The sequence below is a fragment of the Falco naumanni genome, chromosome 9, assembly GCF_017639655.2.
Source record: "Falco naumanni isolate bFalNau1 chromosome 9, bFalNau1.pat, whole genome shotgun sequence".
Lineage (NCBI taxonomy): Eukaryota > Metazoa > Chordata > Aves > Falconiformes > Falconidae > Falco > Falco naumanni.
Window position 1 is genome coordinate 1,177,387 of NC_054062.1, and position 13,292 is coordinate 1,190,678.

The following is a 13,292-nucleotide window of genomic DNA, read 5'->3' on the forward strand; positions in this document are numbered from 1 at the left end:
CCAGGACACCATCCGGACCCTCAACACCCTGCAGACCAATGCCAGCGACCTGGAGCAGGTGAAGCGGGAGCGCAGCGACCCCCAGGCCCAGCTGGAAGCCATGCAGGGCTTTTTGGAGCGGACCGGGATGAAGGTGAGGAGGGGGTCCCCCCATCACCCCCCCCACCCCACCCCACCCCGTCCCAGCAGCGGTGCCGCCATGCTCGGTGCTGGCTGCCTCCTGGGGGTCTTCTCGGGTGGTTGACCTCTGGCAGGTCGAGGACCTGGATCGACTGAACATCATCCATGTCACGGGGACGAAGGGCAAGGTGAGGCAGATGGGCAGTGCTGGGGGGCAAGGGGGGGCCTCCAGCCTCTCTGGCTCCGTTTGCCCCAGCACGGGGGGGTTAACGCTGCTGTCTCCCCAGGGCTCAGTGTGCGCCTTCGCTGAGTGCATCCTCCGCAACTACGGGCTGAAGTCGGGCTTTTACAGGTGAGTGGGGGGGGGTCAGGAGGGTTTGGGGGGGCTGGTGGCACTGTGCCCGACTGTGCCGCCCTCTCCTGCTCTGCCCCCCCAGCTCCCCTCACCTGGTGCAGGTGCGTGAGCGGATCCGCATCGATGGGCAGCCCATCAGCAAGGAGCAGTTCAGCAAGTACTTCTGGCTCGTTTACAGCCGCCTGGAGGAGACCAAGGTGGGGCTGGCGGGGGGTGCTCCCTCCCTCGAGGACCCCCCCTGGGCCATGTGCCCCAGTGCTGGTTGGGGATGCCCAGCAGATGTTGACACCCAACCCCCCCTGGGTGCCAGCCCTAGAGCAGGGTGCCAGCCCTGAACGTGGGTGCCAGCCCTGTGGGTGAGGGTGCCATCTCTCGAGCAGGGTGCCAGCCTTAGAGGACGGCGCCAGCCCTGCAGGCAAGGGAGCACCAGGCACATCTGGGGCTCAGCCGCTGCCCTCACGGCCCCGTGGGTGGGGTGACAGCCGGACGGCATGACTGGCAGCAGGAGCCCCCTGCCGCTGGCTGTTGCCTCATGCTGGGGGACCTTGGGGTGCCCTGGAGGCAGGAGTGTCTTCACGCAGGCCCAGGTGGCCTGGGCCTGGCAGGCTGCAGTGTCTGTGCTGTCCCCCATTCCCAGGCAGCACCTGGTGGCTGCCGTGGCCGGGATGCCAGCAGCCACCTCCGCTGCTGCTCTGGCCTTGGCCCCCCCGTGCCCCCCGCCTTGGGGACCAGTTTCAGACACCCCCACGCCAAGATGCTCGCGTTGCACCCTGCCGCAGGCATCGCCGGGGGGACGGCAGCCCCCACCGGGCACGTCTGTGCCCCCCGGGCCCCGTGTCCTGCCCTGGCTGTGGGGTCCCCTCGCCACAGCCCCTGGGTGCAGGAGCCAGGGAGCAGAAAGGCTGTGGAATCCCTGGCGGGTTTCAGCACGCAGGAGCCACGGTGCCACGGTGACGTGCTTTAGGGCCACCAGCACCAGGGGCGGTGGGTGCCCCGGGCGGTGCGGCGGGGGGCGGGGCTGGCGGCGGGGCGGGGCTGGCGGGGGCGGGGCTGGCGGGGGCGGGGCTGGCGGGGGCGGGGCTGGCTGCGGGGCGGGGCTGGCGGGGGCGGGGCTGGCGGGGGCGGGGCTGGCGGGGGCGGGGCTGGCTGCGAGGCGGGGCTGGCGGGGGCGGGGCTGGCGGGGGCGGGGCTGGCGGGGGCGGGGCTGGCGGGGGCGGGGCTGGCGGGGGCGGGGCTGGCGGTGGCAAGCTCCGCCCGCCCAGGAGCCCCGAGGGAGCCGCGTTGCTGCGGAAGGGGCTGTGACGCGCGCGGGAGGGGCAGAACGCGGTGCTGTAGCGACGGCCGCGGCAGCCATGGCCAAGCGGTACGACATGGCGGAGTGTCCCTTCTGCGATGAGGTCTCTAAGTACGAGAAGCTCGCCAAGATCGGGCAGGGAACCTTCGGGTGAGTGCCCGGCCCGCCCCGCCGTCGGGCCTGCTGCTCGGGGCCGGCCCCCTGGGCCCCGCGGCCCGCCCGCCCCAGGCCCGGGCGCCGCCCGCTTGGGTCTCCCTTCCTCGGCCAGCGCTCCGGCCGCGGGGGCCGGCCTGGCCCCTCAGCCCTCCTTTCGCCGGCCCGGCGCCCCGCTCTGGCAGAGCAGAGTTCCCTCTGGAGACGGGCGGGGCGGGGCCCTGCACCTTTGCCCAAAACGTGCAGTTTCGGCCCGAATCCTTGGGGGGCTCCTGGGCTGGCTCGGCTCGGCCGCTGCTGAGGGCCTTTGGTCCGAGCGGGATGTGGCTGGGTCGGATGGCGGGTCAGCACAGAGCGGTTGTCTCGTCTTTGTGTCTTGTTTGCTGGTGTTCCCGGTCAGGAGCACCTGGCTGCGTCCCTTCTGCCTTGCGCTGCTCAGTGGTTTCATTCTGGTTTTACAGGGAAGTTTTCAAAGCCAGACACCGGCAGACAGGCAAGAGAGTAGCACTGAAGAAAGTGTTGATGGAAAATGAGGAGGGGGTAACTGCAGCAGCATGGCAGAAGAAGGGGGTAAGTGCCGGAACGTGGCTGGGCTGTGTTTGGGAAGGCCGGGGTGCGGGGTGGCCCTTTGTCGTCGAAGGCTGATGTTTGGGACGGCATAGATGTGCTTTCGCAGAGTAAATGTGTTTCACAATATTTGCAGCTCTAATACGCTGTATCCTGAACCTGTAAGGGTGTGGACAGGACCCCAGCCCTGTGGCCTTTTTCCTCTCCTGCTGATACTGTGATAACGTTGGGCCTTGTGGCTTTGCCAGGGCCTACGGCTTGTTGTCACCTTTCTGGCTGCAAAGGCAGCAGTGTGGTGCAGTCCCTGTGAGGTCACTGGGCTGCATGGGACAGCTGCTGGGAGGTGGCCCACACGTTCCTCCTCCCGTGCAAAAGCCTGTCATCCCCCCCCAGGCGCAGGGCTCCCCGCTGGCTGTTGTTTGTGGAGGAGCCGGGTGGTGTGTGAGGGGCACGTGCTCAGGGGTGTGCAAGAGATGGGAGAAGCTGGGGAGAGAGGTAACAGCTTAAACAGCGCAGGCAGTAGCTGGGGAGGCTGCTCTGCAGCTTGGGCCAGGCCGTACCGTGTGCCGTTACAAATGTGGAAGATGAGGAGAGGAGGGAGGGGTGCCTGCATGCCTGCCTCAGCACCACACAACCACTCTCCTGTGAAGGAACGTCCCTCCACAGTGGTGCCCTGGTGGTAAATAAATGTGCACAGTACCGGTGTGGGTGTTTTATTTTAAAGCTCTGATCGGCCTTCAGTGACCTGTGACAGTGCTGCTCAAGCAGGTCCCCTGCCGAGCTGCCACGGTCACGTGTCTCCTGTTCTCTAGGCAGGGCTGGCCTGGTCTCACGCACCCCTAATCCCCGTCCTTTCTTTCGCCTTTCCAGTTCCCCATCACAGCCTTGCGAGAGATTAAAATCCTCCAGCTGCTCAAACATGAGAACGTGGTGAACCTCATCGAAATCTGCAGGACCAAAGGTAGCTTGCGGGGCTCTCTCTCGGGCTGGCTGCCAGCTTTTTTTCAGCCCTCCTTCTCTGCTGAGCGGGCTGGTGTTTTGTGCTGGGCATGGGGTCCTCTAGCTGAGCATAGGCCTCTGTCCCCGCCTGTGATGCGAGGGGTGATGGCGCACTCCTCTTGGAAAACAGTTTCTTATAGAGTTCGGGTGTTGCTGCACCTTGGCTGGAAAAAGCTGTGGTCAGTGCTGCTGGGATATGGGTGTGCTGTGGCAATGAATGCTGCCCCTATTGGAAAAGTCCTGAGAGGCTTGAGATAAACCCACACTGGAGAGGCTTTGAAGCAGAGGGTTTTGAGCCCGGAGCTGTGCACAGCCAGTTCCCTCCTGTCAGGACCTCTAGCTGTCCCTCTCAGTTGGCTTGCGATGGTTTGTGGCAGCTCTGTGCTGATGCTCCAGCTCCAGCTGGAGACTTGCTTGGCTTTCTGTGGATGGCAGCGACTGCTCGTGCTGTGAGAGCTGGGACTCCACTCGGGGTGGCCCTGAGCTGCTCTTCCACCTCCTCGCTTCTACCTCACGTGGTGTGCCCCTGCTGCGTGACTGGCACGCTCAGTGCGCTTGGCCTGGCTCCGTTTCCAGTCAAGTTGCTTTAAAGCACTTGGTAGCTTTTATACGTCGTTCTCTTCTGTGGATTTGTATTGTAAAAAATACTTTTGAAAGTGACAGCTGATGTTCAAGCCTGCCATTCTCTATATTCAGTCGCTTCCGTGAAATAAAAGTGAAAGTGGCAGGTATCTGGTGCTGGTGTGTTTTTAAAAGTTCACTGAACTGGTAGAAGTGTTTGGCCCGGGACCAGGAACCTGAAGTTGCTCTAGTCCTCTACAGCACGTAGATTATAGTCCTCCGAACAGGTATGAGTAGAAACACTGACAAGTTAATTTTGAATTCACTGTGCGATTAAACAAGTTGTGATGGTTGCATGGCTGGTGTACCCAAGGTAACTATTTTTGTAGCCGTGTCGGTTGTTTGTGTTTTGTTTGAATTCCAGTTTTCACCCAGATCTACTTTGACCTCAGTTTCCAGTAAAGCAGAAATATTGCATGTGCTGTTCTCAAACTTTTAAGCGCCTCTCTTTTTAGGTGGGAAAGGTGTGGTAGGGGCCATATGTGTGTAAGGAATTGCAAACCTGGTACAGCAGGCACCCTGCTGGCTGGCAGAGTGGTGCGTTTCTGTGAGGGCTGAGCTTGGCTGTCATTGTCCAGTAGGAGCTGCTGATCGGCAAGTTTTGCCGATTACAGCTGATGAAAATCAGCTTTCTTTTTACTGTTTTGCATGTGTGCTCTAGGAACAGGATTGAAATAGACTGCTTCATTTGGGGCTTCCTGTTAGTGACTTTAAATTGCAGTTGGAGTTGGAGTTTGAAATCGCTTTGATCCAGAGCAGCCCATTTTCACAGATGATGTTTGAGGCTGCAGAAACCCCCGCTTTCTAATACGCTGTTAGACAGATTTTTCTCCGTTTCTGCATTTTCGCTGGGGGTGTCTTTGCGGGCGTCTCCGTTATCCCTGACGCGATTGGTGGTAGTGCTTGGCTGGCAGCTAGTGGTGTGTGCACCTACCAGCCGTGGCTTGCAGGGAGGAAACCCCACAGCCGTTACGCGCACAGAGCAATACAAAATGAAGCTTTCAAAGATTTTTGTGCCCTTGCCTTGCCTGTCTGATCACGTTCACGACTCTGACCCTCATCCTCTGTTCTTCTGTTGCTAGTTGTGGGTCTTGGGGCCTGCAGGCTGTTTCTGGTTCTGTGTGTGCCTGTGCCCTGAGGTTTTGTCTAGTGAGCGCTGTATGTATGAGCAGCAGGGTGGCCGGAGGCCAGGAGGAGCTGTGCTGGGGTTAAGGGTCCCTCCTTGCTTCTCCCATAGCCTCTCCATACAACCGCTGCAAGGGCAGCATCTACCTTGTGTTTGACTTCTGCGAGCACGACCTGGCTGGCCTTCTCAGCAATGCCCGTGTCAAGTTCACGCTCTCAGAGATCAAGAAAGTGATGCAGATGCTGTTGAACGGCCTTTACTACATCCACAGGAACAAGGTACCGGCCAGAGCTGTGCTGTGCTCTGAGGTCACCCTGCTTTCTGTGGCTTTCCAAGGAGTGGGTGTCTTAGCACAGGCTGGAGGGTACCTGAACGGCTTAACCTTTTGGCGTCTGTCCTGGTACAGATCTTGCATCGAGACCTGAAAGCTGCAAATGTCCTGATCACGCGGGACGGAGTGCTGAAGCTTGCGGACTTTGGGCTGGCTCGAGCTTTCAGCCTGGCTAAGAACAGCCAGCCAAACCGCTACACCAACCGGGTGGTGACTCTGTGGTACCGGCCGCCAGAGTTGCTCCTAGGTAGGAGGTGATGGGCTCTGCCGGCTTCTCTGTCCTTCTCATTCCCCTGGGTGACTAACGCGACATCTCTGTTTAGGGGAGCGGGACTATGGTCCCCCCATTGACCTCTGGGGTGCAGGGTGCATCATGGCAGAGATGTGGACCCGCAGCCCCATCATGCAAGGGAACACAGAGCAGCACCAGCTCACCCTCATCAGCCAGCTCTGCGGATCCATCACACCGGAGGTGAGGGCGTGAGCGTGAGCGAGCTGCAGAGAGCGGAGGGAGGCGAGAGGCGGTGGTGTGGGCAGGTTCTGGGATCGGCCGTTCCTGGGCCTCTTCCCATGCCCGCTGCTGGCAGGGAGGCTGGGGAAGCTCTGGCAAACTCTGCTTGCCTCCCGGCAGCCCCGTGCACGGTGGGGCACTGCGCTTGCCTTGCTACTCTGTGTAGACTACAGCTGTCCCATCGCTCATGTTAACCTCGTGGGGAGAAAAGGGTGAACCTGCCTCCCAGACCCCCTTCGGCAGGGGTGGCTTGTGTCCTTGTGTTTGAGCACAGGGACGATGCTGGCTGCTCCAGCTGTGAAAGAACAGAACATTGCACGTAGGAATCTGTTCTAGCCTGTGTTTGGGGGTTGTCTCACAGAGAAACACCCTTTGAATTTCTGCTTAAAGAAGGGTGGGGTTTGGGTTTTTTTGTTTGTTTTGTGTTGAGAGGTTTGCCTCTGGTGCTTTGAACTGGTCACCTCGAAAAGCCTCTTCGGTTCTGTCTTGTCACTCGCGGCATCGGCTCCGTTCTGGTGGGAGCATTTAGCTCTTTCTCAGCTCCTTCTTTAATGGCGGCTTGTCCTGCCCTCTTGTGGGGGATTGAGCTGGGGGATCTCTTGGCCGGGGCTGTGATCTGGGGGTTGTGTTGTGCAGGCAGCTGCAGAGGCCTGATGCCTGTCCTGCATGCGTTATGTACGTACATTGAAGGGGTTTTCTCTTGTATGTAAATACCTGGTGTGGTCTCTCAGATCAGGGTTGAGGTAAGTGCTGGTGACTGCAGCAGGCTTTGCTTCCTAAGGATAAAAGGAGCCACAGACATCCTGGTTGTTACTTAGCAATCGGGTTTGTGGCTTTACCTTTCTGGATGCTGTAGCTGGCATGAGCCTCGCTCTCTTGTAGCTCTTTTGTGGGAGAACCAGAAATCCTGGAGCATCCTGCAAGCTGTTTCCATTCCAGCAGGCCTCCGTCCTGACTTGCCCACGTGTCTCCAGGCTTTAGCGTACCCTTTAGGGCCTCCTTCATGCTGTGGGAACAAGGTCTGCCAGTTTGGAGGTTATAAAATAGTATTGTTCTCCCTGCAGACCTCACCCGAATTTGCCTGAGGGTGTTCGCATCAAGAATGGCTTGTCCTCTCTGTAACTATTTCCTCCCAACCCTGCTTTCCTGCCCCTTCCCAGGCTTGGCCAAATGTGGGTAAATACGAGCTGTACCAGAAGCTGGATCTTCCCAAGGGTCAGAAGCGCAAGGTGAAGGATTGCCTGAAAGCCTACGTCGGAGACCCCTACGCACTCGACCTCATCGACAAGCTGCTGGTGCTGGATCCCGCCCAGCGGATCGACAGCGATGATGCGCTGAACCACGACTTCTTCTGGTCCGACCCCATGCCCTCGGACCTCAAAAACATGCTGTCCACCCTCAACCAGTCCATGTTCGAGTACCTGGCCCCACCGCACAGGAGGGGTGGGCACATGCCCCAGCAGCCGTTCCAGGGCAGGAACCCGGCCGCCACCAACCAGGCTGGATTCGACCGAGTGTTTTGAGTGGGGGCTTCCCCAGCGGGGTCCCAGCTGGGCTACTCCGCAGGCTGCATTCAGCGGGGATGTCCTGGCAAGGTCTTTCTGTCTGGGAAAGGACTTTCTTCAAGGCGAAGCGCCTGCTGGCTTTAACTCGGCTCTGAGATCTCGTGCGGCAGCTCAGCCACCACGGAGCCGCTACAGAAGGTGATACCTGCAAGCCTGCAGCTGTTTCCCTGCAGCTTTGTTACAGAGCTCCCGCACCTGCCGGGCGCCGGTTCAGCACGTGGCCTCAACCGTGGCCTGGACCGGCCACGTTCAGTGGCTGCAGGTGAGGGGAGCCGTGAGGAGGAGCTGATGCTGTGCAGCCTGTCCACCCTGCTGTCCCTGGGTGTATCCCACCTCTGTGCCCCCCCCGAGGGTCTTGCAGCTCTGGGTGCAGGGGGGGGCCATCAGATGACCCCCTGCCTGGACCAACCCCCCGTGACCCTGCCAGTGTGGGACTGGTCCTGGTGGCGATCCCATGGGTGGGTCCTGAGGGCTCCCCCAGTGCTGACCCCCCCTCCTCTCCCCACAGCCCTGCCGCTTTGACTACGCTGTCTTCTGCCCCAACTTCACGGAGGTGCCCGTGGCCAGCAATGCAGGTGAGTGCCGGGGAGCCGGGGTCTTCCCTGGCCCCGCCCCTCATCCCCAGCCCCTCCCTGGCTCCCCCTAATCCCTGGCCCCCATCCCCGTCTCTCCCAGACCAGCAAAACTTCAGGGTGACGCTGGAGAGCTCCCTGACCCGCTGCCTGGAGAACCAGCGGAGGTGGACCCGGCTACTGGAGGAAAAGGAGGGGCAGGACCCCTGGCTCCCAGCCCCCCTGCAGCCAGCCCCTGGCCGAGGACCCCTGCTCCTGGTCCCCCCAGCCGCGAGACCCCTCAGTTCCCCAGCCCTCGTGTTCCCCTGCCTGGCCCAGGCACTGAGGGGTGGGTGGCACAGGGCCGGGACCCTTGGCTGGCAGCGCCCACCGCCATGGGGGCTCACCCCCACCCCGCCGCCAGCAGAGGGGCTGTGCTGCTGCGGGAGGCGGCCGCCATCCACGTCCTGGTCACCGGCAGCCTGCACTTGGTGGGGGGGGGTCCTTCGGCTGCTGGACCCCGCGCTCTCCCAGTAACGGGGGTGCGCAGGGCTTTGCACCTCTTTTTACTTGAAGCGCCGGTTCTGCCCCAGATGGTGCTCGGAGGTGGCTGGGGGGGGCACGTGGGACCCCCAGACCCTTCCCGGCTCATCCCTTTTCACCCCAGTGCCTTTTGGCTGTGCCCCCCGCAGGGGGGGACACTGGCCATGGGGGAGCTGCTCCCTGCCCCCAGCCCACGTTGGTGGGACTGGCTGGGGGGGCCCTGGCCTCTGGGGGGGCTGCCCCAGGCTGTGCCAGGGTCCAGGCGCCCAGGGGCGTAGATGGAGTTTGAGGGGGCGGTAGATGGGAGCCTCAAGCCACAGTGAGGTGTGGACTAATTTAACACAGGGGAGATTTATTATTATTATTATTATTATTATTATTATTATTATTATTATTATTATTATTATTATTATTATTATTATTATTATTAATAGTTTGTAACTTGGGTGGGGAGCTGGGAGTGTGTGTGGTTTCTGCCCATCACCCCGTGGGGAGCCAGCAGCCCCACACTGCCTCACCCCCCTTAATAAACATTTTGCTGCTCCTAGTGGTGCCCACTGCCTTCTTGGGGGGACCCGGGAGAGGTGCAGGGGGTCACCCCAAGTGCTGGGTCCTGTCCTGGGGGCACCCGCTTTTGCCCCCCCCCCCACCCCCCCATTTGAGGGGGAGCCCTGGGGGAGGCTTTGGGGGTAGGTACTCTCTCCGCCCCCCCGGTGCACCCAGCAGCAGGGGACCCCAGGGGGGTTGCAGGGTGCCCCCCTCCCCCGGCATGGGCTGCCCTTGGGGGGCCAAAGCGTTCGCTGAATGAGTAACGGAGGCCCCCTCCGGGCTCGGCCTGAGATTTGGGGCTAAAACCCAGCTTAATGGGGCTGGGGTGGGTCCCCAAGTCTGACAGTTGGGGACCGGGTGGGCTGGGGGGGTCAGGCCATGCTGCTGGTGGAGCAGGGGGTGCTCTGGGTGCTGCCGATGCTGCGGTTGGTGCTGCTGCTCTCCGAGGCCGGCACCGTGCTGGAAACTGGCTGCAGTTTGGAGGTGGGACCTGGCTCGTGTCGCGGCGCCGGAGGGAGAAGCACCGAGGGGACCCGAGCTCGGGGGCGGCCGGCGGTGGGCAGGATGCTGCTGCCGTGTCGGAGGACGGGCACGGGCTTGAGCTGCTGCTGCCAGCGCTCCGGCACTGCCGGAGGAGCAGGCTGGTGCTGGTGGCTGGCCTCGCACAGCAGCTGGTTCCCCAGAGCACTGGGGGCTGCAGCCCCGTATTGACACACTGGGGACGTGCCCCAGAGCTGAGCCCTTTGCCCAGCACCTCACCCTCTGCACGCCCTACTGCTTCCCTCTGCTCCTCTAGGAGTTGTTGGCAAGGGGAGGTGTAGAGCACCGTGCTGTTCTCCTGCCTTGTACCCACCACTCTTGGGGTGCTCCTGGGACCCCGCAGAGTCCCTCAGCAGGAGCCTGACCCCTAGATTCCGCTCCTTCCCTGGGGGGAGATGCTCCATCCCCCGTGGTGGCTGCATTCAGCAGGCAAAGCAGGCAACGATGCTGTCCTGGGGACCCTGCTGCAGCCTGGGGAGGGGGCAGGAGGCTGCAAAGGGCTGGTGTGAGGGACTGTGCCCTCCAGGGCTTGCCCTCGGCAGCCTGGACCTGCCGCCGTTCCTCCCTTCCCAACCGCTGTTGAGTCAAAAGGTTCCACGGATTAGCGGCAGGCGGGGAGCGGGAGCTGGCGCCGGGGGGTTGGGGTCGCGCGGGGGGTGTCCCGCCGTACCGGGCGCGGGAGGGCAGCGGCGGCCCCTTCCCGAGGCACCGGCCTGCGGGCTCCCGGGTGGGCGGGAGGGGTCCCGGCGCCGCCGCTCGCCGTGCCTTCTGCCGGGGGCGGCCGGTGCCCGAAGGTCGCCCTGCGAAGCGCCGTCCGCCGCGGCAGCCCCGGGAGCGCGGCCAGCAGCCGCGCCGCGTCCCGGGCGGGGCCTCGGGCATCCCGAGCCCGTGCGGCTGCCGGGCGCCGCGGGGGCGCCGGCGGTCCCGGGGCCGGGGGCGGTGCGGAAGCCCCGGAGCTGCCCCACGCTCACCAGGGCAGGATGCGCCGCCGGTGCCGCTCTGCTGCCTGCATGGGGTCCGGCTGCTCGGGGGGTCCCCGCACCGGGGCCACTGGCTTGTCCCACGCCAGGTCCCGCTGCGGCAGGGCCAAGCGTGCGGGCCCGGGGGGCTCGGTGGCCCCCGGCAGCGGCCGTGCCGCGCAGCGGCTGTGCCAGATGCACCGTGCAGGTGCAGCTTGATGTGAATAAGCTGTAAATAATATGGTCAAGTTTGTATTCATAAACCAATATTCATTGTAATGCATAAACAGGCTTGTAATTGTATAGCGCCAAAGGGGTTAAAATGTCTGAAAGATCATATAGACTGTTCGGACAAGAAAGTTGCAAATCTCTGCAAGGGGAGCTGTCCTCCTTATCTGCAAAGCAAGTTGCCCTACCAAGGAGATAACGGGACAGCTGGATGTCTTTGAGTAAAACTACAAGGGGTATTGTAAAAAACCCTGGGAAAGATTTCTACAAGTCTGCCAACTCGTCACTTTTGAAACAGCAGTGAAAGCAAAGAGAAGGGCCAAGACCTGGAGGGAAACCTACTGCTTCTAGAATAACTAAAGCATATGCTTCAAAGTGATGTAGTGTGAACGAACTTTAGAATAGAATTAAAGAATAAACATTATGTTTGTTAGCCACTGTAACAATTGTAGATATCATGTACCGCCACATGTTCCTCATCTACCTGTGGTGTCTGTTCTGTTACCCTTTGTTAGACATCAGCCTATCTGCTGACCTTCTGTGTTAAAACTTTAGCGGAACACTTCAGCAGGAGAGGACAGATAAGGGTAAAAGAAATAATTAAGCAAGAAAAGCAGATGGCCAGCAAGGGCATAAATTACCTCAGACTGATAAGAACACTGCAAATGAGCAAAAGGTGAAAAGTACACCATGAGGAAGACCTACAGCCTTCCTCCCATAGACCACTGCCCACATTCTAAAGACCCCGGCCCACAATTTTTGGAAGAATCTGCGCAAGCGTGAAAGACTGATAAGCTAATTAGCGTACGAAGTGAGGGTAGGCGGGTTCAGGTAATGAATATGTATAGGCTTTAATGGAATATTCATTGTTTCATTATATAAATATAAGATAATCTGCCCCTCTGGGTGTGTACGATTGGTGGAAGGATCCCCCGTACGCCCGGCGCCGACAATAAAGAATACTTAATCACTAAGAAATTCTGAAGACGTTCTTTGAAACAAGCTCCGCGGCTGCGGTTGCGGCCCCGGTTCGAGCCGGCGGGCAGGCATGGTGGCACTGGAGCGCCGCCCGCTCGCACCCATGGGTGGCCTTGTCCCGCCGGGCAGGGGTGGGTGCCGGGTGCTGGGCTGCCCTGTGCCCCCCCGCGGGGCCAAGGGGCACCGGTGGAGGGGTGGCTCCCCTTGCCCAGAAGGAGCCCGTCCGCGCGGCGTCCCCCAAACAGGTGCTGGCACTGCCAGCGTGTCACCGCGGGGCCACGGCGGCAGCCAGCGGGCACGGCTGCGGGAGCCAAACCCGATGGGGTGGATCGGGCTGGGCTGGGCTGGCCCCTGGGGCTGTGGCGGTGGGCCCAGCCCCGAGGCTGCGGTGATGGGCGCCATCCTGACCGCCCCCAGGGATCTTTCCAGGACACCATCCGGACCCTCAACACCCTGCAGACCAATGCCAGCGACCTGGAGCAGGTGAAGCGGGAGCGCAGCGACCCCCAGGCCCAGCTGGAAGCCATGCAGGGCTTTTTGGAGCGGACCGGGATGAAGGTGAGGAGGGGGTCCCCCCATCACCCCCCCCACCCCACCCCAACCCGTCCCAGCAGCGGTGCCGCCATGCTCAGTGCTGGCTGCCTCCTGGGGGTCTTCTCGGGTGGTTGACCTCTGGCAGGTCGAGGACCTGGATCGACTGAACGTCATCCATGTCACGGGGACGAAGGGCAAGGTGAGGCAGATGGGCAGTGCTGGGGGGGCAAGGGGGGGCCTCCAGCCTCTCTGGCTCCGTTTGCCCCAGCACGGGGGGGTTAACGCTGCTGTCTCCCCAGGGCTCAGTGTGCGCCTTCGCTGAGTGCATCCTCCGCAACTACGGGCTGAAGACGGGCTTTTACAGGTGAGTGGGGGGGGGTCAGGAGGGTTTGGGGGGGCTGGTGGCACTGTGCCCGACTGTGCCGCCCTCTCCTGCTCTGCCCCCCCAGCTCCCCTCACCTGGTGCAGGTGCGTGAGCGGATCCGCATCGATGGGCAGCCCATCAGCAAGGAGCAGTTCAGCAAGTACTTCTGGCTCGTTTACAGCCGCCTGGAGGAGACCAAGGTGGGGCTGGCGGGGGGTGCTCCCTCCCTCGAGGACCCCCCCTGGGCCATGTGCCCCAGTGCTGGTTGGGGATGCCCAGCAGATGTTGACACCCAAACCCCCCTGGGTGCCAGCCCTAGAGCAGGGTGCCAGCCCTGAACGTGGGTGCCAGCCCTGTGGGTGAGGGTGCCATCTCTCGAGCAGGGTGCCAGCCTTAGAGGACGG

General features: G+C 61.6%; 1 protein-coding gene across 1 annotated transcript; it reads left to right on the forward strand.

Annotated features, from left to right (window-relative positions):
• The first annotated feature begins 1,792 nt into the window (after positions 1-1,792).
• On the forward strand, positions 1,793-7,786 carry LOC121094069 (cyclin-dependent kinase 9-like). The gene is made up of 7 exons (XM_040607227.1): positions 1,793-1,919; positions 2,384-2,492; positions 3,360-3,450; positions 5,347-5,513; positions 5,642-5,813; positions 5,890-6,038; positions 7,238-7,786. The coding sequence occupies exons 1-7, from the start codon at positions 1,828-1,830 to the stop codon at positions 7,598-7,600; spliced, it is 1,143 nt and encodes a 380-aa protein (XP_040463161.1). The 5' UTR covers positions 1,793-1,827; the 3' UTR covers positions 7,601-7,786.
• Positions 7,787-13,292: the final 5,506 nt, after the last annotated feature.